The sequence below is a fragment of the Podarcis muralis genome, chromosome 9, assembly GCF_964188315.1.
Source record: "Podarcis muralis chromosome 9, rPodMur119.hap1.1, whole genome shotgun sequence".
Classification (NCBI taxonomy): Eukaryota; Metazoa; Chordata; class Lepidosauria; order Squamata; family Lacertidae; genus Podarcis; species Podarcis muralis.
In genome coordinates this window covers 2,652,081-2,679,572 of record NC_135663.1, presented here as the reverse complement: position 1 = coordinate 2,679,572, position 27,492 = coordinate 2,652,081, and the positions used below count along the sequence as shown (strand labels likewise).

The window sequence follows — 27,492 nt, the reverse complement described above, 5'->3', positions numbered from 1 at the left end:
GTTCCCTGCTTCAATAAAGGGGGCGGGTGGAGTTCCAACCATCTGTCTCCGATCCCCATTCACCCGCCTTGCAGCTGCCAGGCTAGAAACCGCCCCCCCCCCCACAGGGCAGGTGCAAAAGGGGACTTTTAACTTGTTAAAAAGACCAAGCCGAACCCGCTTTAAAAATAAATAAATCTCCAGCCCTGTGGGAAGCGAGATAAGCTTCTAATTGCACAGTCTCAAAAAGGTGCCTTTTAAAATAATATTAGGAATGGGGGAAGAGGACACATTTTGCCTGGCAAAAAAAGTGTGTCAACGCTGTATTCAGTTGCCATGTTTTGAGAGGGAAACAGATGAACTTGCCTTAATTCCAAAAAGCCTCCACTATTTGGGAAGGTTCCATTGTCACAGATGGACTGGCCCTGGTTTCAGTTACAACCGCCCCCCCCTAAAATGCTGGCTTGATGGCTTGCCTTTTGAGTGCCCAGGGGTCCCCGCCTGCCTTCAGCCCCTCCAACTAATGGGGAGGGGGAGTTTTAATCAAGTTTCTAAAATGCTGGCAAACTGATCAGCTGCAGCAACAGATTAAAAGCTGCAGTACTTTCAGCATGACCCAGCCTTCTGTGGTTCAGAAGGGGGGGGGGCGAGAAACAGAAGGAAAAAGACTCCCAAAGGACGTTTCCCGCACCCTCCAGGCCCAATGAGTCCCTGGCATATTGGGGCTCCAAGTAAAATAAAAAATGCAATTTGCTGTGGTTTCCCAACACACACACTTTTTTTCCTAACTGCTTGCAAACCGCTTTGAGGTGGGCGTGTTATTTTATTCAATCCGGTGCTGTGAGAATTTTACGAAATAAATAGATAGGGTAAGAGCAGGCAGCCTTTCGAAAGCAAAGCAACCTTTTCAAAGGAAACCCTCAGAGTCATGCTGACCGGCAACTTTGCAGAGTCTTTCCTGTTAGACTCTGAAGACATCGACAACAGGAAACCGTCAGGAGTGCGGTTAAGACCTTCACCCATCAAGTCCCAAGAACTAGACAGGGGTCCACCCACGCAGCCCCACACCTATTTTTTTGGAGGGCAGGTTTCAAAAATACCGGTTGGGGAAGAAGTTCTTATTTTCCAACCACTGAACCATCTCTTGGCAACGGCATGGCCCAAAGTTTTTTTGCTTTCTGCTGGCAAAGGTGGAGCTCTCTTAATTCTCCCACGGAGGCTGGTTTTTCTCAAGGCTGCTGAGAGATGGGAGAGGCCTGTTTTCCCACAAGACCACACCTGTCAACCCCTCTCGGCTCGCTGGAGGCGAGGGAAGCCTGGCCCTACCTGACTATGTAAGTGCAACTGCAGGGGGCTGGACTAGATGACTCTAGGGACCTCATCCAACTCTCCTGGCCTGCCCCGCAGAGGACCTTAAGGTCCATGAATAACCATAGTTTAGAGGTCCCGGGCCCTAAGGAAGTCAGATTATCCTCCACCAGGGCCAGGGCCTTCTCAGTGATGGCTCCGACATGGTGGAATCCTCTGTCCCATGAGACCAGGGCCCTGCAGGATTTGACCTCCTTCTACAGAGCTATTCCGCCTGGCTTTCAATTTGAACTTAGCCTGATCTTTTAGTCCCCTTCCTTCCCTCCCCCTCCCCTTTTTTACCCGCTCTGGGATCCCACAGCTAATTCTCCCCTGGTCTCCTCGCTGGCCCAAGTAGGACTAATTCAGCCAGCTAGCCCTGGTGATCATCTAATGTTTATTGGATGGATTTCCCCACTAAATTGATTTTGAATTCTGAATTTACTGTTAGTCACGTTTTACACTGTATTTCATGCTGTTTTTGTTGCATCCATTAAGTGCATTGCACACCCTACAGATTTGGTATTGATTTCAAGCGCCTGAACACAGAATCTCTATTTATGCTACCGGAGGCCATGCAAGCAGATTTTTGGACTGTTGCGCGCAGCCCCAGGCACAGAACAGCATTCTGGCGCGCCCTGGAATGCCGGCGCGATATGGGAAATGGATTAGTCACAGTGGATGCAAACTTCCAGCGAAGACCAGCATTTCAAAGTATTGAAATCTGGGCACTTCAAATACATTCGAGGAGAGAACAAAGGCCACTCCAATCCACAAGCAGTAAAGGGATTAAGAGGGCCAGAGAACACATCCTCAGCATTGAAAATTCACCTGAAAACAACCAAGCCATAAACCTGCCACACACACACCCACCAAACCTGAAACCAGCTACCTCACCCTCTTCAGCAAATGCAGGAAGGTTCGAGCAATTCCCCAAAGAATAGAACCAAATCTTTTAGGTTTCAGGCCCCTTGGGCTGAACTACAGATCTGAAACTGTTTTTTAGTGCCCAACATAGCTCCTGCTGAAGAACTTCAGGAGATGCATTCTGGGTGCAAGTCCATGCCACAGCAGATTGCGGTTGACAGGAATGGAATTCACACTTCTTGAGAATGACACAGATTTCAAATTAGGGGAAGCTGCCATGTTGTGGTCCTTTCCTCGACAAGGCCAGATCATTTTGAATAACGGTGGAGAGAGGACCCTTGTTTTCCAGCAAACACAGTTCCAACCGAGGGAGTCAAGAACTCTTATCCCCTTCTCCAGAAAAAGGTCAGGACCCACAACTCCCCACCTGGTCAACATGAGCCATTTGGAATTGCCACATTTGCAAGGAAGAACGTAAGAAGAGCCTGCAGGATCAGGACAGTGGGGCATCTTGTCCAGCATCCTGTTCTTACATTAGCCAACCAGATGCCTTGTGGGAAACCAGCGAGCAGGATTCGAACGCAAGAGCAACACTTTCCTCCTGCGGTTTCCAGAAACTGATGATATTATTATTATTATTATTATTATTATTATTATTATTTATTCTTTTTTTATATATTGTGATTTTATGTCGTGAACCACCCTGAGATCTACGGGTAGATCTCATTATTATTATTAGTTATTATTATTAGTTGTAATAACCATAATCATATGATCTACCTTTAGATCTCAGGGTGGTTCACGACATAAAATCACAATATATATAAGAAGAATACATAATAAAAGCAAAACTAAAGGCAACCCAATAATCTCCCCTTCCACAATACAATTCTGTTGTTCCTTGGGAAAAGCCCTTGGCCCTTTCTGTTCCAAGAAGCTAGCAAACCTTTCTACTACGAATCAGCAAACTGCATCAGAAGACAGAGCCCCGGGATTAACGCTTTTTCACGCTCCATCAAATCCTCATTTAAAGCCTTTCTGCTGGGGGCTGATGCCAAACAACCAACACCTCCCCTACCCTACAAGGATTAGCCAAAAACATCCAACTTACACATCTTCCAAGATCTCCAGCTCTGGCTCCATTGGGGAATCCGGGCCCATGCCTGCGTCAACAACAACAAAAAGAGGTTCCCGTGAGGAAAGAGAAATTCAAGGAATATCGCCCCCTGGCTTTTGAGGTCTTCAGTGGGGTTCCTCTCTTCTCGCCAGAGTGGTGTATGCTCTAGTTATCTCCCGCTTGGACTACTGCAATGCGCTCTACGTGGGGCAACCTTTGAAGGTGACCCAGAAACTACAACTAATCCAGAATACGGCAGCTAGACTGGTGACTGGGAGTGGCTGCTGGGACCACATAACACCGGTCCTGCAAGACCTACATTTGCTCCCAGGATGTTTCCAAGCACAATTCAAAGTGTTGGTGCCGACCTTGAAAGCCCTAAACGGCCTCAGTCCTGTATACTCGAAGGAGCGTCTCCACCCCCATCGTTCAGCCCGGACACTGAGTTCCAGCTCCGAGGGCCTTCTGGCGGTTCCCTCATTGTGAGAAGTGAGGTTACAGGGAACCAGGCAGAGGGCCTTCTCGGTGGTGGCACCCGCCCTGTGGAACGCCCTCCCATCAGATGTCAAAGCGATAAATAACTACCTGACATTCAGAAGACATCTTAAGGCAGCCCTGTTCAGGGAAGTTTTTAATCTGTGATATTTTACTGTATTTTTGGTTTCTATGGAAGCCGCCCAGAGTGGCTGGGGAAACCCAGCCAGATGGGCGGGGTACAAATAATAAATTATTATTATTATTATTATTATTATTATTATTATTATTATTCTGCTAAGAAGGAGCCTGACAAAACTAGACGTTTCTCAGGAAGAGCTACAAAGAGGCTCCAGAAGGCACATTAGGTTTGGGGAGCTTATGGGATGGATAATGGTGGGGTGCAAGCATTTGAACGGGGAACCAGAGAGATGGCATATATTTGGGCTGCCATACAAAGATTCAGGGCTTTGAATGGAGAGGGGCACTTCTTGTGTTCCAGGGGCGCAGAAACGCTGGACTTTTTCAGGTATCACGGAACTGAAGTTTCCCACCCCCCAAAAAAACTCTGGCCACCGCCCCCTTAAGCTCCATAAACTGAGCCCCCGAGCCCCCGTGCCCCCACCCCATAAAAAGCATCCTTCAGAACTGCGGCTTCCACAACCCACTAAAGAAAACGGTTCAAACTGTTTAGTTTGATTAATGCATGGGTAGGCTAACTAAGGCCCCGGGGCCGGATCTGGCCCAATCGCCTACTAAATCTGGCCCACGGACAGTCTGGGAATCAGCGTGTTTTTACTGTCTTAGGACAGTGGCAATAAAAGCTCCCCCCGCCCGTCAGACCCTGCATCTCTGGGTTATTTGTGGGGCATAGGAATTCGTTCACCCCCCCCAAGAAATATAGTCTGGCCCCCCACACGGTCTGAGGGACAGTGGACCGGCCCCCTGCTGGAAAAGTTTGCTGACCCCTGGATTAATGCACTTTGCACCTCCGACGCCCCCCTCCCCGCCTTTTACTGCGCCCCCTAGATAATCGATTTGGTCTGAGTTCAACCACCCTGCAAACGGCCACACATTCTCCTGATCCCCGATCATACAGAATCTGTGATCCTGGATCACAGATCGTCTGCTTCAGGCCATGCCAACCTCTGATCTGCAAATGCAGGATACCACCCCCTAGGAAAGTCTCAGATGCTTTTTGGAATGCCCTGCTTTTACAGATTAAGGGTTTTACAGATTAAAGGCAGGAGCCCCTCTGGAATCTTATCAAGAGAGATAAACGAGGTGGGGAAACCAGCAAGAGGTTTCTCCCGTCAGGCTTCCCCAAACTGGCGCCCTCCGGGAAGCTTTGGACTACAACTCCCATCAGCACCAGACGCTGCGGACAATGGTCAGGGATGGCGGGAGTTTTAGTCCCACGCTTAACTGGAGGACCAGCGGTTAGCTGCCTTTACACTCCAAGAGATCAGGAGAGCTTGCATGCGCCCAAAGACCCATTATGACCGGCAATGGAAGGGTGCCTACTAGAATTAACAGGCTTAGCCAAGATGGCAAAATCAATGTTTAATCAGAGAAAAGAGACAAGCATCCCATAAAAGACCCCAGTCAGAACTGCTCTTCCCAGAGAGTAAGAGCCACTCCTTTCGCTTTAATTGGGGTTGTTTGTTTTTGATTGCTACTATGACATGCATTTTTATGTTTTTATATTGCAAACCTCCTTGTGATCATCGGGTGAAAGGAGATACAAAATTAGTTATTATTATTTAACATAATTTAAAGTTCCATATTGTTATTCATGTTTTTATATTGTATTTTATACTGCTTTAATACTGTTTTAAATTTGTTGTAAGCCGCCCTGAGCCTGGTTTTTGCACCGGGAAGGGCAGGGTATAAATAAATTAAATTATTATTATTATTATTATTATTATTATTATTATTACAGGGTCGGAAGACAATTCAACAGGGGCTGTTCTCCTAATCCCATCTCTCTGCACACAGTGAGCCCCCATGACATAGTTTAGCGGAGCACAGGAGCCCCATTTGGGGAAGGCGGTTGGCAGCCGCCTATAAACACCGACCTGAATCTCCCGATTCCTGCGAGGACTCGGAGGAGACGGAATCCTGCGAGGACCACTCTTTCTTGAAGTCAAGGCCCAGCCGCTTCCTTCTCTTGGGTGTGTCACAATCACTGCAAACCGAGAAGAGAAAAGACCAGTGATTAAGAACCTTGGAATATAGTATTATTATTAATAATGATAATAGTAGTAGTGGCACCCCACCCATCTGACTGGGACCCCCCCCAGCCACTCTGGGCGGCTCCCAACCTATATAAAAACATAATAAAACATCAAATATTAATAAAACATCAAATCATTTCATCTGCACAACCACCCTGCGAGGTTGGCCATGCTGGCCACATGACCCGGAAAGCCGTCTGTGGACAAACGCCGGCTCCCTCGGCTCAAAAGCGAGATGATGGAAATGTAAGTGATAAAATGTGCAGGTTTTTATGGTTAAAGAGTAATTTAAAAAGGTTAGAAATTATGATATGTAAACTGCTAAAGATGAGGTGAAATGAAAATCAGATAGGGGGGACTTGGGGAAGCCCACCTAACAATGTTTAGAAAAAATAAGGATAAGACAAGAATCTGTTTGTATTGTTTGTTTTTCTGTTTGTGTTGTTTGTGTTATAAAATGAATTTTAAAAAATCATGCCCCTTTCAACTCACTTCCCTGTTTTACTTTTTTTAAAAAAAGGATCTGGGGGAAAGTTTTGTGAAACAGAGAAAGCTTGCTCACTCCTTTGCAACTTCCCGTTTAAAAACTAAGGAGAGACTGACATGCTTGCTGGGTTCCAGATTGTCACAGCTCCGCTTGAACTGGGGGGGGGGGCACACCAAGTTTCAGGCCCCTGGGCAACGTACAGAGTGCCAGGCACCATATCGTAAGCCACAGCGAGATGCCAGCTGCTCAATGATTAACTTACGGGGCAGGTCGGCTAGCGTGATGGGAGAGGCTGCTGGGCAAGGTTAACTGCAGGCCCAGAGATAAAATAATATATCTCGCACCCATTTCCTCTCCCTCCACCCAGCTGCAAAAAAAATGTTCTTGCCAAAACCCCTGAGGGAGTGGGTGAAAACACAGAGAGCCCAGGAGAAGGGAAGGGGATGGGCTAAGGTCTCGCCTGAGACCCCACCAGCCTCTCTTTGTGCTTTAAGTCCAGTGGCTTCTCTGCTAAATCTAGGAGTTTTTTCTCCCATGCACAGTAAGGGCTTCACTACCCACTGAGCGGTGGTTCCCCCTCCCCCCCCACACTCCCCCCACATGTGTTCAGATTGCAAACTGGGCATTTCCAGCACCCAATTCACTGAGTAGAAAAACAGAAATATAAGGGACCATGGGGGGTCATCTAGTCCAACCCCCGGCAACGCATTACTCGAACTCACTACCCTGAGATTAACAAGTCTCATGCTCTACCGACAGAGCTATCCCCAGTTCTGCACTCCACCAGAGCCCTCCCCCATGGAGATACTCCTAACCTTGCAAAGCTGCTACTGTTGTTGGACTACAAATCCCATCATTCCCTGACTGCTGGCCCCACTAGCTAAGAGATGGTGGGATTTGTAGTCCAGAAGCAGCTGGAGAGACCGAGCCAGGTGGACCCCAAAGGCCTGATTCACAGTTAAGGCTGTTTCCTCTACTCCAAAAAAACCACACTCTTGTCAAAAGCCCTCCCCCCCCCCAAAAAAATCCTGTGGTTCAGACAGGGTTACAGACACCATAATTATAAAAACAGTCATGCAGTCGCAGTTTCACAAGAGCCAATTTTTCTGCAAAGCCTTTTGCTTCTACCAGGCAAGAGGGGAAAAAAAAAGAGTCCTGTGCGCGGCCCCCGCCACATGAAAGGCATGCAAACATTATTTGCTCTGCTGCACACCCTGGCAGGAAGAGGAAACCACACACACACACACACACACACTCCAAGCACGCATTATTTCTTCTTTTTGAACAGAAGTGACATTGTGCAGGCAAAGAGTCCTACTGCCAGAAGGCAGCCCTGAGAGGCAGGAAAGAGAGTTTCAAAGAGGGGAGGGAAGGGAAGAGGTTAGAACAAAGGGGGGGGGGAATAAAGAATGCATGCATGCAACCACTGGAGGAGGACAAAAGGGAGCATTTAAAAAGCAACCTAAGAAAGCAGGTTTACATGGACTATGCCCTGGATTTAACAACTGAACTCAGGTTTCAATAAATCCCCATTTGATTTTCCTGTCCCGCTGCTGAGCACATGTGTGCAGCTCCAACCCATTCCTAGCCCCCCCCCTCGCCCAAATATGCATGCTTAGGATTACAGCCTAATGCACATTTTTTTCCAAAAGGGAAACTCCCTTCAGAAAGCCTCAGGGCTGCTGCTTGCAGCCCACCCACCCAAAACGCAGATGAACCAGTTCTCTTCTCCAACATGGAGGCAAGATGGTTGCATGGAGTGGGGGGGGGGGGAATGGTATATTAACAGGGCTCCTGAACAACCACAGCCTCCCCCCCCCCCACAATACTCCTCTCACCAGCCAGACCCCCCATCTTGCATGTGATTATTCAGCAGCGCACCACACATTAGCAAACAGAAAAATCCCACAAGACAAATGGAAAAAGCAATGGATCTCGTTTCTGGCGCATGCATGCAGATCCTAAAGGCTGTGTGGCATAGTGCTTAGAGCAGGCATGGCCAAACGTGGCCCTCCAGCTGTTTTGGGACTACAACTCCCTCCATCCCTAGCTAACAGGACCAGTGGTCAGGGACGATGGGAATGGTAGTCCCAAAACAGCTGGAGGGCCAAATTTGGCCATGCCTGGTCTAGCAGATGTCACTCAAAGGGGTTAGATTGTGGCCACTGTGGGTTGTTGGTTTTTTACACATCTGTTTATTTATTTGCCTTCATGAAAACATTATTAGCACTTGCTTTAAAAAAAAGCTTTAGCTTTACACTATTCAACATGTTTGGAATGGCTGATTTCACATCTGACCAGAAATAAATGTCAAGAGATTATGGCATAAAGGCTGACTCTTAGAGGCTTAGAATGTGTTGGGGGGGCCCACTGTGCAGAGAGAAAAATATATAGATTTCCCCATGTGGGGTAATTAATAAAAGACTTCTGTCAAGGATGCCTTAGCGGAAGTTCCTGTATTGAAGGGGGCTGGCATAGATGACCTTTGGGGGTGCCCTTCCAACTTTAGGATTCTGTAACTTTGCTGGATCGCTAGATCCATAGCGTGGGGCCCCAGCAGAGTTTAGAAATCACAAAATGAGCAGCAGCAGTGAAGCTGTTAGGAATGTGGCTTTTTAGACCTTTTTAATCTCCTGTTTGCACTGAAAATGGCAGGCCTTATTTCCAAGAAAGCATGCACTGTGTTGCAGGGGGTGAGGCTCCTTCCAGAATAAAAGCGCCCTGAAATTCAACAAGAGCATGGACCACACAGCTCACTGGATCAGGTGCGCTCAGGTGCACGATGCACAACCCTGAACTGGGAAAACAGGAGTGTGTATAAGTCTGCGCACACTCAAAGCGCTTCTTGCAGCCTTCCAGGAAAACAGGATGCTAGGCTTAGATGGGCCTCTGGCCCGGATCCTGCTGTGTTACTCTTACATTTGGGGAGGGGGAGAGAATGAAAGGACGGTAGGGCAGAGGAAAGACCCTGGGCATTGCATTGGGGCTGGGCTTGAGGACCTCTGGATTCCCCTTGCAATTCTACAATCCTAGGACGACCCAAAGGAAAACTGATCAGTGTTTAGGGTATGGCAAGGGCACCTTCCAGATGTTGCTAGATTCCAAAGGCCGCCCCAATAATCCCAGGCCTGATCCTGCTGCAAAACTCTTACACTGGGAGTGGAGGGAAAGAGAACGCAAGGAAAGGAAACTGGAAAAGATTTAGTTTCTTTGCAATTCCTGCGTGGCAGTGGGACTGTTCTAGGAGACCCTATATGTCATCCATATATATATAGAGAGAGAGAGAGAGAGGAGACAATCCTATATGGCACCCTCAAGGGGGGATGGTTTGTTTTGTCCTTATTCTGCATTTTGAGTTTCTATCTTCTATATATATCGCTGCCCCTGCCCGGAACTCCGTGGATGAATATACAAATTTAATTTTAAAAAATGGAGAAATAAAGGGAAACTAACCAGTGCTTAGGTTGGGGTAAAGCAGGAATGGGGGGGGGCTCTTCCAGATGTTGCTAGATTCCAAAGGCCACCCCCTCCCCCGCCCCAGTAATCCAAGGCCTGATCCTGCTGCAAAACTCTTACATTGGGAGTGGAGGGAGAGAGGATGAAAGGAAAGGAAACTCGAAAAGATTTAGTTTCTTTACAATTCCTCATATATATATATATGAGACAATGCTATATTGTTTTAATGTTGAATTTTAATCTTGTTTTTTAAATTGTATTTTAATCAACGTGTTTTTATTATTGGTTGTTAGCCGCCCTCAGCCCGGTCTTGGCTAGGGAGGACGGGGTATAAATAAATAAATTTATTTATTATTATTATTATTATGCAATCTCGAGGGGGGCGATTTGTTTTGTCTTTATTCTGCATTTTGAGTTTCTATCTTGCATATATATTGCTGCCCCTGCCCGGAGCTCTGAAGATGAATATACAAATTTATTTTTAAAAAATGGAGAAATCAAGGGGAACTAACCAGTGCTTAGATTGCGGTAAAGCAGGAATGGGGGGGGGGCTCTTCCAGATGTTGCTGGCCCATCGCTCCCTCCCCCAGCAGAATCCCAGACCGTGCAGCTGCGAGTCCCGCAACATCTGGAAAGGCGCCTCCGGCCTCTTTCCCAACCAGCCAGCTGGGGGGGGGCTCCTGCAGCTCCGCAGGGACCCCGATTCCTCCTCGGCCCCACACGTGTGTGTCCGTCCCCCCACTACCCCCAGAAAGCCCTCCGCCTCCGGCCCCCTCCGGCATTCCTGATCCCGTTAAAGGCTCCCTTTGTCCGGCTCCCACGCGGCCCGGGCGGCCCCCCCCAACCCTGCAAAACAGCTGCTCGCTCTTTCCACCCAGGAGAGAAGTTGGGGGGCAGGAAGCGGGGGGGGGGAGGTTAACAGACTCTTGCTTTTTTCCAAACGCACAAAAAAAAACCTTGCAATGTTGCAAAGCCGCGCACGTGGCCTCCCGTCCCGTCCCGCAAACTACCCTTCCCCCTTTTCGCGTGGAATAAAACCGTGGAAGACTGCACGTGAGGATCGGACTGCTCAGTCGCTTGCAAAAAGCGACATGCACCCCCCCCCCAAAAAAAAACCAAGGAATTTCCTTTTAGGCCCGGTCTGTTTTTATACCACCCCCGGGCAAATCCTGCGTGCACAAAATGACATGCAAAGCTAAATTCCTGCAACAACCTGCAAGATCCCCAATTTTCCTCCTCCAAGGCGCTAGTCCTCGTGGTCTTACCTGCCCAGGCCGGTCAGCTTGTCCATATTCAGCGCCAAGGTGGTGACCGGGGACATCGCGGCGGCTCCGTCGCCGTCCGGGAAAAGGGTCTTGGGCCCGACAGCGAGGAAGCCCAGGGTCTTCCTGGATCTCCGGGCTTCGCGGCAGGCCGGGGGGGATCCCGCGAGTACCCGGGCGGTCTCCATCTGGGGCTGCTGCGCGGGAAGGCGAGAGGCTGGAGAGACTCCGCGTTTCTTTCTCGAAGCGCCGCGAAAATCAGAGGAGGAATCCGATCCGAGGGAATGATGGCTGCCCGCTTCGGCTGCGAAGACACGTGTCGGGGCGCGTTCCCACGAGCATGCATCCAGGCTCGGCGAGAGGCTGCCGCGCCGACGTGCTCCCTGGTGAAAGAGATGGTGCTTTGGAGAGAAGCAGAAATAAATATCCCGGAGGCTCTTCTTTTCAAAAGCTGGCGCTGCGAGGACTGAGCAAAAGGAGAGAGATGCTCGTTGCACAAGAGGATCAGGGATGCGCGTCGCCCCGAGGGGGGTTTTTATAGGCGGCTGGGAGGCGGGATGCAGGCGAGGAAGCTCCGCCCGGCGACGCGGCTGCCTCCGCGGATGCTCCGCCCGCATCCCTCGCCGCGCCGCTTGCATATTCGAAAAATAACAGAGCCAAGAGGAGAATGTTGGGCAGCCAATGGCAGCGGCGCGGGAAGAAAGGAGGAGGAATTTGCAGGGGGGGGGGTGCACCGCGAGAAAAGTGCACGATGCGCGTGCACGTGCGAGCCCGGGAAAGGGGCGAGGGTGGGGGGCAAGATTGCACGCCCTCCAACAGCGCCCGATTTACGCATTAAATAAGCAAGCTGCAGTTTAGGGCCCCACTCTCTTGGGGGCCCCCCCAAAAAAAATTAAACGGGGGAAAAAACCCTGGATTTACATTTCCAAAAAATAAGAAAAAACAAAACAAAATTCCTTTATAAAAGTGCATGTTTTGTTATGTGCAAATGGCTTTAGATACTAAATTAAAGGGGGGGAAACCTGGAGGTACATTTCCAAAATATAAGATAAAGGTTACTTTGATAAAATACATTGCTTTGGATACCTATTAGGTCCATAAATGACCATATAGCATATATTCAACACAAAAAACAGCAACAATTTGTTGTTGACAAAGGACAGCTGGACATATAAAGGGCCCCATTACCTTCAGTAGCTTAGGGCCTCATCAGACCTCAATCCAGCCCTGGAAACAGGAACGACCCCTTCCATAATGATAATTTTACTGTTTATACCCCACCCATCTGCCTGGGTTGCCCCAGCCACTCTTGGGCAGCTTCCAACATATATAAAAACATAATAAAACATTAAAAAACACAGCATGGCCTTCAGATGGCTTACGGGTCAGATAACAACAATAATATTATTTATACCCCACCCATCTGATTGTGTTGCCCCGGCCACTCTGGGGGGCTTCCAACAAATACGTAAAGGTAAAGGGACCCCTTTAGGGACGCGGGTGGCGCTGTGGGTTAAAGCCTCAGCGCCTAGGACTTGCCGATCTAAAGGTCGGCGGTTTGAATCCCCGCGGCAGGGTGCGCTCCCGCTGCTCGGTCCCAGCGCCTGCCAACCTAGCAGTTCGAAAGCACCCCCAGGTGCAAGTAGATAAATAGGGACCGCTTACTAGCGGGAAGGTAAACGGCGTTCCGTGTGCGGCTCTGGCTCGCCAGATGCAGCTTGTCACGCTGGCCACGTGACCCGGAAGTGTCTGCGGACAGCGCTGGCTCCCGGCCTATAGAGTGAGATGGGCGCACAACCCTAGAGTCTGGCAAGACTGGCCCGTACGGGCACGGGTACCTTTACCTTTACCTTTAAAGGGACCTCTTACCATTAGGTCCAGTCGTGGCCGACTCCGGGGTTGCACGGTCATCTCGCTCTATAGGCCGAGGGAGCTGGCGTTTGTCCACAGACAGCTTCTGGGTCATGTGGCCAGCATGACTTAGCCGCTTCTGGCAAACCAGAGCAGCGCACGGAAACGCCGTTTACCTTCCCGCCGGAACGGTACCTATTTATCTACTTGCACTCTGATGGGCTTTCGAACTGCTAGGTTGTCAGGAGCAGGGATCGAGCAACGGGAGCTCACCCGGTCACAGGGATGATGATGATGATTATTATTATTATTAATAATAATAATAATAATAATAATATTTATACCCCGCCCATCAGGCTGGGTTTCCCCAGCCACTCTGGGTGATTTCCAACAAAGAATTTAAATACAGTGGTGTGTTAAACATTAAAAGCTTCCCTAAACAGAGCTGCCTTCAGATGTCTTCTAAAAGTCCAATAGTTGTTCTTCTCTTTGACATCTGGTGGGAGGGCGTTCCACAGGGTGGGCACCACCACCGAGAAGGCTCTCTGCCTGGTTCCCTGTAACTTGGCTTCTCGCAGGGAGGACACCGCCAGGAGGCCCTCAGCACTGGACCTCAGTGTCCGGTCTGAACGATGGGGGTGGAGACGCTCCTTCAGGTATACAAGACCGAGGCCATTTAGGGCTTTCAAGGTCAGCACCAACACTTTGAATTGTGCTCGGAAACGTACTGGGAGCCAATGCCAGTATTTCAGGATTGGTGTTATGTGGTCCCAGCGGCCACGCGCAGTCACCAGTCCAGCTGCCGCATTCTGGATTAGTTGTAGTTTCCGGGTCACCTTCAAAGGTAGCCCCACATAGAGCACATTGCAGTAGTCCAAACGGGAGATAACCAGAGCATGCACCACTCTGGTGAGACGGTCCGCGGGCAGGGAGGGTCTCATCCTGCGTACCAGATGGAGCTGGTAGACAGCTGCCCTGGACACAGAATTGACCTGCGCCTCCATGGACAGCTGTGAGTCCAGAATGACTCCCAGGCTGTGCACCTGGTCCTTCAGGGACACAGTTACCCCATTCAGGACCAGGGATTCCTGCACACCCACCCGCCCCTGTCCCCCCCAAAACAGTACTTCTGTCTTGCCAGGATTCAACCTCAATCTGTTAGCCGCCATCCATCCTCCAACTTGGGGGGGGGGGTGTTCAAAGCCAGCCAGGAAGGCAAGGTGTATAAACTATATAGAATAAGGACCTAAGACAGAGAGCTTTTCACCCCACTGGACCAGCCTGTTGAAACAAAAACATGATGGAGGTGGAGAAGAAGGATCATGGACATTCTATAACTGTGACGTTGGAAGAGACCCTGAGGATCATCTAGTCTGGCCTGCAGGACTCTGCCTCTACCCCATACAGGGATTGATCCTGCAACCTTGGTGTTATCTGCACCTCCCTCTAAGCCAGGCGTCCCCAAACTCAGCCCTCCAGCTGTTTTGGGACTACAACTCCCATCATCCCTAGCCAACACGACTGGTGGTCAGGGATGATGGGAATTGTAGTCCCAAAACCGCTGGAGGGCCGAGTTTGGGGGTGCCTGCTCTAAGCGACTTAGCTGCCCTGTGATCATTTGCAAGGGGATCCCTTTTAATTCCACTGGATCAAACCTTCCCCCCAGAAACCATAGGAAAGGATTCTTAGTTCTGTGTGTGCTTTGAGCCATCACACGTTGCCAATGAACCTTATTTTGGGGGGAGTGTCCAGGGGAGGGCAAGGGGAGCAACTTGGGAAGGGGTGCCTGTGGCTAATAATAATAATAATAATAATAATAATAATAATAATAATAATAATTTATTTATATCCCAACCTCCCCAGCCGAAAAGCCGGGCTCAGAGAAACTCTCTGCTTTCCCCGAAAAAGTTGGCAATCCCGTTTCTTTAAGTGCTAAAAGCTCTGATGGATGATCTGGCTATGCTGCAAATGGCAAATGACATGGTAATTATTACTATCATCATTATTAAATTTATTTGCCTTCCCTCCACCAGCAGGTCCCAGGACACCTTGCAACAATTTAAAATCCAGTATCAAAAACAGCTAAAACAAACTACAGGAAGGAAAGAGGAAACATTAATCTCATAGCATCTTCAGGAGTTTTAAGGATGAGTGGTACGGAAATATTCTTAATACGTAAATATATAAATAAGGAAACTGCTCCTTTATTTCGATGGAGATGCTTGCAAACGCCATCAGCTTTGAGGCTATTTTTGGAGTTGAATATTTTTACCTGACCTGTTTTCCCATTTAAACTTTTAGGTACTGTAAGATAAAATGAATGGGTGGGGTTGCTGCTGTTGTTTTAAAGTGTTAATGCTGTCATTAGCAGCGTGGGAAGAGCAATGGAAGAAGAACTGGAAATTTACAGCCTGTGAAGTATTGAGGGAAAATCTAATCAAGATGTTTAAAGATAGTACTTAACGCCTACCAAAAAGCTAAAATGTATAAGACAAAAACAAATCTGTGTGGTAAAACAGAGGGGACACTTATACACGTTTGGTGGACCTGTGAAAAAAATCAAAAGCTTCTGTAACACAGTGTATGATGAGCTTAAAAAAATGTTTAAGTATAACTTTATGAAAAATACAGAAGCTTTTCTACTAGGGATAATGGACACAGGTATAGCAAGAGAAGATCAGAAAATGATCCTCTATGCCACAGGAGCGGCAAGGATCCTAATTGCTAAAAACTGGAAAAAAGAAACTGTGCCAACAGAAAAGGAATGGCAAGACTAACTGTTAGGGTGTATTGAACTGGCTAGATTAAGAGAGGGAATTAGAGATCACACTAGACAAGAGTTTCAAAAGGCATGGGGAAAACGCAGAGAATACTTCGCAAAACAGGGCCCTAAAAAACATACCTGGATTTGTTTCGAGTAATGTCTGCAGGAGACTTTGTGGATATTTAAGTTATAATTAGAAAAATCTTAATAATTATTCATAAAGGAAACAGTTTATAAGAAGTAAATAAGGAGACCAGATCCAGGATAAAGGAAGTCTTTTATTTGGTTGTTTGCATTGTTGTATGTTATGCTTATTGTATTTCTGTATTGGGGGGTTGGGGCTTTATGTTATGTTGTAAATAAAATTTCCAGTAAAATTTACTAAGAAAGAAAGAAAGAAAGAAAGAAAGAAAGAAAGAAAGAAGGAAAGAAGTTAATGCTGTAGTGGTATTTACACTTTTTATTAAGTATTGTTATTGCACTACTGTATTTTGAATATTTGTTGTGAGCCTGGTTGTGTTTGTGGAAAATTCAGCCTACATTGGCTATGAACACCAGCTTGGAAAAACGAAGGCAGTTTTCTGAAGAAAAGGAATGCAGCAATTCTGATAGAAATTACTGCACCGCCCTTTTAAAATCACCTTATTTTTGTATCCCTTGCAATCCCTCTCTTACAATGGTGTACATAGTGTAAAGGTGAAAACAATTTTCACCCCTTTAGCTCCAGAATGCTCACTTTGAAACACAAAGGAAACTAATTTAAATTTTATTTATGCACTCATTTAAATTTTATCTAGGTGTTTGTGGCTAAACTGCACATAGCTCCTTTGGTCTGTGATGTTGATTGGATTTTATTGATTGGATTTCATTCTCCAGCTGCCACCCCTTCTTTCTGAAGAATGCCAGGGCGCATTGTAATGGGTTGCGGGTTTGCTTGGGGATGCAGTTTTGAATTTCAAAGCACTTTTATTCAAGGCAAAGAAGCACCTTGCCACAAGGTCACCAGAGATGCTGGAGCTGAGATTCCTGCCTTGCAGGACTCTTCTAACTCTACAATTCCATGATTCTAAGCTAGTGCCTACCCTTCAGAGGTTTTGGACTAAAGTTCCGGACACTCGACTAGCTAATAATAATAATAATAATAATAATAATAATAATAATAATAATAATAATTTATTATTTATATCCCGCCCATTTGGCTGAGTTTCCCCAGCCACTCTGGGTGTTAAAAACAATACAGCATTAAATATTGAAAACTTCCTTAAACAGTGCTGCCTTTAGATGTCTTTTAAAGATAGGATAGCTGCTTATTTCCTTCACATCTGAAGGGAGGTCGTTCCACAGGGCGGGAGCCACCACCGAGAAGGCCCTCTGCTTGGTTCCCTGTAACCTCACTTCTCACAGGGAGGGAACTGCTAGAAGCCCCTCGGAGCTGGACCTCAGTGTCCGGGCTGAACGATGGGGGTGGAGACGCTCCTTCAGGTCTACTGGACCGAGGCCATTTAGAGCCAGATCTCTCAGGACCGGTGTTATGTGGTCCCAGCAGCCACTCCCAGTCACCAGTCTAGCTGCCGCATTCTGGATTAATTGCAGTTTCCGGGTCACCTTCAAAGGGAGTCCCACGTAGAGCCCATTGCAGTAGTCCAAGCGGGAGATAACCAGAGCATGCACCACTCTGGTGAGACAGTCTGCGGGCAGGAAGGGTCTCATCCTGCGTACCAGATGGAGCTGATAAACGGCTGCTCTGGACACAGAGTTGACCTGCGCCTCCATGGAGAGCTGTGAGTACAGAATGACTCCCAGGCTGCGCACCTGGTCCTTCAGGGGCACAGTTACCCCATTCAGGACCAGGGAATTCCCCACACCTGCCTGCCCCCGTCCCCCAAAAATAGTACTTTTGTCTTGTCAGGATTCAACCTCAATCTGTTAGCTGCCATCCATCCTCCAACCACCTCCAGGCACTCAGGCAACCAGCCTAGGCAATGGTAAGAGATAGTGATGTGAAAAATGTGGGTGTTCCTCCCACAATTTCGTATGCCAGCCCTTCCTATAATTTTGAAGGAAAACGTCACAAATCCACTATAATTTCCCTAACTGCAATGCTTCCACAGCCAGCCCTTCCTTAGGAAACACGTGGGGTTTTTATTCCTTTATTGTAAATGCAGCCTTACACTGTCTGCTCAGAAGCAAGCGCCACAGTATTTAAAGGAGCTTAAAGGTAAAGGTAAAGGGACCCCTGACCACTAGGTCCAGTCGTGGCCGACTCTGGAGTTGCGATGCTCATCTCGCTTTACTGGCCGAGGGAGCCGGCCTACAGCTTCTGGGTCATGTGGCCAGCAGGACTAAGCCGCTTCTGGCGAACCAAAGCAGCGCACGGAAACGCCGTGAGTGGTACCTATTTATCTACTTGCACTTTGACGTGCTTTTGAACTGCTAGGTGGGCAGGAATCTACATCCCATCTTTTTCTCCAAGGAGATTCAGTGGGAGGCAGAGGTGCCAAGTTGCGACCAAAATCGGGTGGGGGCTGTTACGTCACACGTACGAAGCCCCCAAGCCACCTGGCCAGGCTGACTAAGCCCGCCATCCCTCCCCCAGCACCACCACATTCAGGATGGATAAAATAAAGTCCTTGTTCACACAGTGCATCGTTAGGGTTAGGGTTGGATGGCCATCTGCAAGGAATTCTTTAGCATTGCAGGGGGTTGGACTAGATGACCCTCGAGGTCCCTTCCAACTTTACAGTTCTGTGATTCTATAGAGTAAGGAAGCCGAAAGGTGAAGTACATGTGGATGCAAACACACACACACACAGACACTTTTTCTGAGTTTTTGGGAGGACAATTGAAAAGACATCTTTGTCCTATACAACAAACATTCCAGCGATTGTGGAGCCCAACCTTTTCATTAGTGTTTGATCAGAGCAAAACTCGGTTCGCACCACAAACAAAGGCTTCCCTATGCCATGGGCAGAGACACTTGCCCTCCGAAGCAAGCAAGATTTTGCCACCTATTTCCATAAAATCTAGGATTTCACAAAGGCCTGATTAACTCCTCTGAGCCACAGGGAATTCAGGAACTAACAATATTGCCGTCTTTCGTTTGTCTAGTTCTTAGGCAGAATCCATAGCTCAGTCGCTTGTTTGTTTAAAGCTAAAATGGTGTGTGCTGTTTGATCTGGCAGTTCAGTAACTATTCAGTATGCAGTTCCTCTGTGAGTCAAAGTAGATTAAAAACCTGTGAGAACAGTATGCGGGACTACATGGGCCTGATCCGGGGGCTCTTCCTATGTTCACAATGCTGTATTCCCTCCACCACAACCACCCCATACCAGTTCAATTCTCTGTATTGCTGAAAGCATTTAAATAGCAACAATGCATAGAGTGGCTAGGAAAACCCAGCCAGATGGGCGGGGAATAATAATAATAATAATAATAATAATAATAATAATAGGAACTGCATTCCATTAAAACTCCTTTTTCAAATATTACACCAGGGGTCAGCAAACTTTTTCAGCAGGGGGCCGGTCCACTGTCCTACTCATGTAAAAACAAGCTGATTCCCGGACTGTCCGCGGACCGGATTGAGAAGGTGATTGGGACGGATCTGGCCCCTGGGCCTTAGTTTGCCTACCCATGTATTACATGCTTATGGTAAGAGTCCCAGTACTTGGAAGCCGGAGTCCACTTACTCCCTAAAGTCATTGAAGAAGTATTTCCTTTTGGTGAACTGCCCTCTTTCCAGAGGAAAAATGTGGGGAGGGCGGGCGGGCAGTGGCCCAAGGAGCACATTTTTGAGGGGACGGGATCAGGCACCCCCCAAAAAGGCATAGAGCCCTGGACGCTGAGGTTTGGCAGAGGATCGGTTGATCCAGTGGAGAAGTGGATGGAGGCAGTGGGCGAGGAGCCCATCGGAGGCAGGATCCATTCACCCTCGTTGTAGGCTCCGTGCCCCCGTTGGTGTGTCGCCCACTCCAGCTGCCTAGACCACCAGGGAGGTGCAACACTTGCCCTGCCCCGGGCACCAGCAACCCACACTATGCCTCTCTCTCTCTCTCTCTCTGAGCTGTAGCTCTCAGTTTATCCATTTCAGCAATTAATCACTTGATAATTAGTGGGACGTGGGTAGCGCTGTGGTCTAAACCGCAGAGCCTAGGGCTTGCCAATGAGCTCCCATTGCTCGGTCCCTGCTCCTGCCAACCTAGCAGTTCGAAAGCGTATCAAAGTGCAAGTAGATAAATAGGTACTGCTCCGGCGGGAAGGTAAACGGCGTTTCCATGCGCTGCTCTGGTTTGCCAGAAGCGGCTTAGTCATGCTGGCCACATGACCCGGAAGCTGTACGCTGGCTCCCTCGGCCAGTAAAGCGAGATGAGCGCCGCAACCCCAGAGTCGGCCATGACTGGACCTAACGGTCAGGGGTCCCTTTACCTTTACCTAGATTCAATAAACCAGCAAATAAAATGGAAATTCTTTAATTCACCATATAAAAAAAACCATTGTGTGACATCCAACTAAGTGATACTTGCTGAGTGGGCCTCTTGAGATCAATGGAGTATGCCTAATATTGGCTGAAAGTCTTGTGACTGCTGCTATTTTGAAACCAGCTGTGACCACGAGAGTCAGGCCAGCGATGCTAAAAGGTCAGATGTTTGTAAGTGCCTTGCGAGTGACTCCATCTTTCCAGTGTGTTGACCTTGGGGGAACCAGGTGGCAAATGGGTGCCTCTCCAACTTGAATTCGGAGATTTAATTATCTGTTGGTCACCAGGTCTCAAGGTCGCTGGCTCCCTCTTTTAAAAATAGCTGTGTAAGGGGAAGTATGAGAAACCACCCTCCCCAGTGGATGGGGGGAGGCTTCTGAAACCCCATTATCACCAGATATCCTAAAGTAATGGCTCCAGTGGGATCAGGGGCAGCTGGAGCTGGCAACCAGCAAGTGATCTAATCATGGGTTTTGTTATGCAGATGCGGCTCTGGGAATGCGTCAGAGCTCTGAGAAATCAGCAGGTAAATGGAAAATGACATTGGTTTGGGGGCAGCTAGACTCCTTGATCTGCTCCTCCTTGCCAGATTGCAGAAGCCACATTCAGAGAAGGGCCTTTGCTCTCCCAAAGAGCTAAGCTGAGACTGAAGGAGCCAGGAAAAGCAATGCCAAGAATATCTGCAGCTAGAGAAAGCGACAGGCCAACCAATTAAGAGGCCAACCAAAACAAAAAGTCTATAAGGAATCCTTAAAGAATATTTAGGAAACTATGGAATAAAAGGAAACATCTTGGCAGAATTAGACTGATCCCTCTATTATAGAAATATAAGTTCGTAGGGAGGTAAAAAGAAATTATGTAAGAAATATGTAACTGTGCGGTATAAAGTAATAGATAGATAAAGTACAGTGAGATTAATTGGAAGCCAGTTTTAAATTTCTTCTCTATAATTGTGTTCAGTATCAGGAGTATATATGATGATAATAATTATATTAATCTTCTTGTATCTTATAGTGTGGCGGTTTGTCTGATTTTTCTGCTATTTGTTTGTTTGATTGTATGTTTGTTTACTTGTATGTACATCTGCTTTCTCATAAATGTATTTATTTTAAATTAATAAAGATATATTTAAAAAAACGCATTCAAGCGTTTTACATTCTGGATTTGGTGCTCTTGAAAAAGAATATAATGTTATTTTTATTATCTGTATATATTATTATCATTATCGCCCGTATATGCCCATTCAACCACTTTGATCTGCAGAAATGGCCCCGTAAAAGATGTCAATAGGTGTCAATAGGCAGGGAGTTCCAAAGTTTTAGGTGCTGCCACACTAAAGGGATTCCTTTCCTAAAATGAGGAATGGGTATTACGTGGCATCTATAAGAGTGCCACGTAATGGCAAAAGATTGCTGGCTGCGCATCACCAGTGAGCTTTACGGCTGAGCAGGGATGTGCTCTCAGGTCTCCTTGCTCCTGCACTACAATTCACACACCACACTCTGCCGCATGGCTCCTGTAGGATCTTTGCCTCTGGCACCCAGGGTCTGAGCTGGCTTGGTGATATATGGAATGTCCCAGCTGCTCAGGAAATAGAAACCTGCAGTCCAGCTTCTGAGACTGAAGGGAAAGTTGTCAGTCTGGCTGGGGTTAAAGATGGAAACGCTGAGAAGCAAAGAATGAGAATAGGGCTTAGGGAATCTGAAGGATAAGGAGGCCAGACAAAAGGAGACTGAAGATAGCACTTGGAATCGGGGGTGGACTGATCAAGAGGAACCCAAGGGGTCAGTTGAGGCTTGAGGAGCCAGGGCAGTGAGGCGTGGAGAAGAAGAAGAAGAAGAAGAACATTAGGAAGAACTTCCTGACAGTAAGAGCTGTTCGACAGTGGAATTTGCTGCCAAGGAGTGTGGTGGAGTCTCCTTCTTTGGAGGTCTTTAAGCAGAGGCTTGACAACCATATGTCAGGAGTGCTCTGATGGTGTTTCCTGCTTGGCAGGGGGTTGGACTCGATGGCCCTTGTGGTCTATTCCAACTCTATCATTCTATGATTCTAAGAAGAGTTTGGATTTGATATCCCGCTTTATCACTACCCGAAGGAGTCTCAAAGCGGCTAACATTCTCCTTTCCCTTCTTCCCCCACAACAAACACTCTATGAGGTGAGTGGGGCCGAGAGACTTCAGAGAAGTGTGACTGGCCCAAGGTCACCCAGCAGCTGCATGTGGAGAAGCGGGGAATCGAACCCAGTTCACCAGATTACGAGTCCACCGCTCTTAACCACTGCACCACGCTGGCTCTCAAGGGAAACAATTGGGCAAGAGCAGGGGCAGAGGCTATGGGGGGAATTTTGAAAATCGTCTCCAAAGGATTGTAAGGAAAAGCGACTCCTGCACAAGCGACTCCCTTAGGGTCCCTTCCAACTCAACCATTCTATGATCCACTGAATGCCTGTTTTATGAAGAACTGACCTTCCACGCTTGCCTAAAAGGGGCTAGATGAGGGATTTGGCATGGACCGCCAAGACGACTCTTCCTATCTTTTGCATGCTGATTTCTCAGGGAACCCCAAATCTTGCCAGACCCCACAGAACTTTCAGCTTGCAACAGACTGGGACTCAATGAGCTCATTTATTTCACAGCTTTCCACTGCCCATGGCAAAGGTGTCTTGGTCCTCGGCCCTTCCTAGCTTTGTCTCCCAAGCCAAAGACCAGCTTCTCTTTCAAGGCCATTGGAGAGGCACTGAGCCCTTTCTTTCCTGGGGAGAAGGGGGTGGGATTCAGCAGAAGCGTTCAGGAGGGAAGTGGCCTGCGCTTTCTCCTCTGCTGGAAGAAAAGCTCAAAATGTTGCTTTTCTTTAAGGGCAGGATTCAGGAACCGTTTGCGTCTCCACCTGGAAAGGAAGCATCATATACAGTAATCTCTCAAAAGCCAGACAGACTTCGGGGGGGGGGGTTGATGCACAGTGTTTTGTTTTTGTTTTTTTAAGACAGGTCTCAGACGCAAGGATCTTACAATCTACTTGGGCCTCAGAAAGGAGCGGAGGGGATACAAATGGCAAGAGCACCAGACAAGGAACTGGGTGAGGGGGGGGGGTAATAGGAAGGGCAGCGCTGGTATAGTGGTCGGAGTGTTCGACTACGACCAGTGAATCCCATGTTCAAATCAGCTGTCATTCCTGCATTGCAGGGGGTTGGACTAGATGTCCCTTGGGAGACCCAGTCAGATGGGCAGGGAAGAAGAAGAAGAAGAATTCCTCAAAAGAAGAATGGCAGACGAAATTAATGGACTACGCAGAATTGGAGAAAACGACAGGAAGGATTCGAAACCTGCGGGACCAGAGATTTACAGAAGATTGGAAGAAGTACCGGTATATGAACTATTTGAAGAACAACTGTAACCAACAAATTACGCTGGTAGGACTACAAGAAGTTTTGTAAGCAGAAATATACGTAGTGTTACAAAGTAGGAAAAGATAGAGATATTGGTTATGAGTTTTAATAGGGAAAGTAAGAAATGCATACCAAGAGATTTGACTGGAAAATTTTCAGACAGGACTGATGGAAGTCAAAAAGTTGAAGAAGATGTAAAAGTATGTTTAATTATTGTTGAAAATGGTATGTTAAAAAACCTAATAAAAATTTATATTAAAGAAAGAAGAAGAAGAAGAAGAAGAAGAAGAAGAAGAAGAAGAAGAAGAAGAAGAAGAATTCCTGTCATTGTTCATTATTGATGGATAATCCTAATATTTCTTGCCATAGACAGTAGTAGCCGAGGGGGAGAAAGCCACTTTGCAGATGTCCACCCAAGCGCTCTCCGGGGATTTTGTCTGCTTGTTGTGCAGCTGCCTTGAATACTTTTGAAAACAAATGCACAACCACGAATCTCTTCTCTTCTTCCCACTCCTCGCAGCCTCCTGATGAAAAGGAACTGGGCCTCCCAGCCAAACTGAAAAAGGCAGATCTGGCAGGAACAGGAATCTGGGAGAATTTGCATTAGAACCAAGACCCAACCGAAGCAGGCACCGAGAACCAACCATATTAGGCAATGGAGTCAAAATGCGTGTGTGTGTCTGTTGCATTCTATAATCCTTTAAAAAGCTCCTGAGGAAATGTGGGTTATTGTATTTGACTGTCATGGGTAGGGATTAAATGACTTGCATTCTCCCTCTTGGTATTTATTCCCCATACGCCTTGATTTTTGCAGGCGATAAACCCAGCAGTCCTGAAAGAACAGGAGAAAGGAACAGCTCTGCCAATTCCAGCAGCTCACTTCCAGCAGGAGACAGAAGTTATAACACCCCTCCACTGTTTATCTCCAGCATCCAATATTCAGAGATATACTGCTCCAGGACATGGAAGATCCATGAGCTGTCCACTTTAGCAACACTGGGAACAAGGCATAAATCGCTCTTTTTAGTGAACTTCGGAACTCCCTGCCTCTTGATAACAGGCCTTCGCTGTGCTCTTTTCGGGGTCTGCTGAAAATATTCTTGTTCAGGCAAGCCTGCCCAGGTGTTGTGAAGGTAGGCACGAGTTTTAATCTGTTTTTAGCCTGCTGCTATTTTAACTTTTCAGAAGTAAATTTTAGGAAACAAATAAACAGACATTCCTTCAAATGTAGGAAGGAGATAAAGAGACATACCTTCAAATGCTCAAAAGCCTGATGTGATTTCCTAGCTAGCTTCAAAGAGAAAAGGGCAGAGAGAGATTTAATTTCAAATGCGAAGAATTTGTAAAAGATGTTTGGAAGTCAGAAAGAGGGAGGGAGGGAAGTCGATGCTTTGTTTGAGCAATGCTTTAAGTTATGGATTGGTGTAATGAAAATGTAATGAAATATGGAAAACCCAATAAAAAATATGTTTAAAAAAACAAAAAAACAAAAATTTCTCCCCAATTTCAGTCTGCATGGAACTGGGGTGGGGTCTCCCGGAAGGGAAATAGCCTGCCCCACCTGTTTTGATAGACCTTGTGATTGCAGCAACAAAAGCCACACCAGGAATGACAATCTAATCAGTGCCCAGATTTTAACCAAATCATGCTTCCTTTGACCACTGGCAAGTGCAAACAGGGACCGCCCTTTGCCCCACTGAACGCACAGACTTTACCCGCTTACCTGGGAGTAAGTTCCATTGAAATCAGTGGGACTTACTTCTGAGCAGACAGATAAAGGTTGCTCAATTTGCAATAAAGGAATAAACGCCCACGTAATTCCTAAAACAAGGCTGGATGCGGAAGCATTGCAATGGAAGGATTTAGAGTGGATTAGTGACCTATCCCTTCAAAATTATGGGAAGGGCTTTGCATGCCAGCAAAGCCCTTCATTTCCTTCATTTGGAGCCGGAGTTTTATTTTTAGGATAAAACAGGGCTCCGTTTTTGCACCCACCCACCCCCAACACCACTTTTAATTGTTCTCCAGTTGGAATTGTTCTACACTTAGAAGGTATGTTTTGGTTTTGGTTTGGTTCTAAATACATTTTATTCGATTTTCTTCCAACTACTGTATACAAAAGTGAAAATCACCATAACAGAAACAATAATAACACACACACACACACACACACACACACACACACAAACAAACACAGAACTATATACCAAAACAATTTCAAATCCAAAAATAGGGATTCTCTTAATCCCGTGACTTCCCTCCAGCCCTTCCCCTGGTTCCTTAATTTTTCTTTTCAACTGCATATCATTACTATCCAAAAAATCATCATCATCATCATCATCCAATTTTCTCTATTATATCTCTAAAACTACAAGTGTTCTTAAAATCCTGCCAGTGTGTTCACTTGGTTACAATACTTTTACAACAAACATTTCCAATTCTTTTCTGAATTTCTTGTCGTCTTGGTTTCTGAGCTTTCCAATTAATTTAGCCATTTAGGCGTATTCCATTAACTTGATTTGCCAGTCTTCTTTAATTGGGACAGCTTCCTCTTTCCATCTTTGGGCTAACAATATCCGGGCGGCGGTCGTGACATACAGAAACAATTTCTTTGGAAGGCATATTAAGGCAACATATCAGAGCAGCGGAGTCTCTACATTACAAATATCAAAACCATCTGAACTGCAATGGCTTCTCGCTGCCCCTCAGTTCTAAGAACTGTCACCTTAAAAATAAGTGCTGGCCTGTCCAGATCAAACATAAGAAAATAAGGGCAGCCTGATGGGTCAGGCCAGCATGCTGTTCTCACAGTGGCCAACCAGATAGGATTTGAACACAACAGCAGCTCTCTTGAGGTCTTAAACAAGCAGCTTCACAACAGATTGGGAAGAAAGTGCTGTGAGTTTCTGAGCAAGGAAGGGGTCATTGAGGCCGTGTGCCCGAGGCTCTCCTAATTCCTGAATCCAGCAAGGATTCAATTGCTTCTTGATTGATAATGGCCACACTAAATATGGGTCATTAAGGGAACAAAAGAAGTGGCTCTGTGCCAGAGGCCAAATGGGTGGAGGGGCCCCTCCCTTAACTGCCTGATACAAAATCCTTTAATGCTTGTGTTGAGCCTTTAATGCTTGCTTATCCCCCCCCCCCCAAAAAAAAAAAACCTTTTCTTTCCCGCTGTATTTTTGTTTGAAACCACACAGAGCAACTTGGGACAACCCAGTCAGGTGGGTGGGATAAACAACAGAGCCATGCCTGATTTCTGCTGGGATCCAAGGCTGTGGCTCTGGAAGAAGAAAGACTTTCTTGGGGTGCAATGCTGTGAGCCCCTCCATCCTAGGCTCAGGTTGCATGTATGTGTAAATAAACCATATATCCTAAAGACACCAGAGTCTCCGCTGTCCCTCATTCCAAGGAAACCGAACCCCGGGGGAGCTCCTGGAACCCGAGCTTGGAGACTGGTGTGACATGCAGCAATATACCATATTTTTCATTCTATAAGACGCACCAGACCATAAGACGCACCTAGTTTTTGGAGGAGGAAACCAAGAAAAAAAATATTCTGAATCCCAGAAGCCAGAACAGCAAGAGGGATCGCTACGCAGCGAAAGCAGCAATCCCTCTTGCTGTTCTGGCTTCTGGGATAGCTGCGCAGCCTGCATTCACTCCATAAGACGCACACACATTTCCCCTTACTTTTGAGAAGGGGAAAAGTGAGTCTTATAGAGCAAAAAATACGGTATAAAGCAATAGCACATATGGAAACAAGTTCGAATCCCACACGGATACCAA

The 27,492-nt window shown here is 47.0% G+C and overlaps 1 protein-coding gene across 4 annotated transcripts in view; it reads right to left on the bottom strand.

Moving 5' to 3' along the window:
* Nucleotides 1-11,879, bottom strand: part of CDC25B (cell division cycle 25B) — a 29,571-nt gene extending 17,692 nt beyond the window's left edge. For all 4 annotated transcript variants that reach the window (XM_028744434.2, XM_028744436.2, XM_028744435.2 and 1 more), the window contains exons 1-3: nucleotides 11,230-11,879; nucleotides 5,863-5,972; nucleotides 3,305-3,356 (exon numbers count right to left, since the gene is read on the bottom strand). In XM_028744434.2, the coding sequence (XP_028600267.2) occupies nucleotides 3,305-3,356; nucleotides 5,863-5,972; nucleotides 11,230-11,864 (797 nt within the window). In that variant the 5' untranslated portion in view covers nucleotides 11,865-11,879. The remainder of the gene's footprint in view (nucleotides 1-3,304; nucleotides 3,357-5,862; nucleotides 5,973-11,229) is intronic.
* Nucleotides 11,880-27,492: the final 15,613 nt, after the last annotated feature.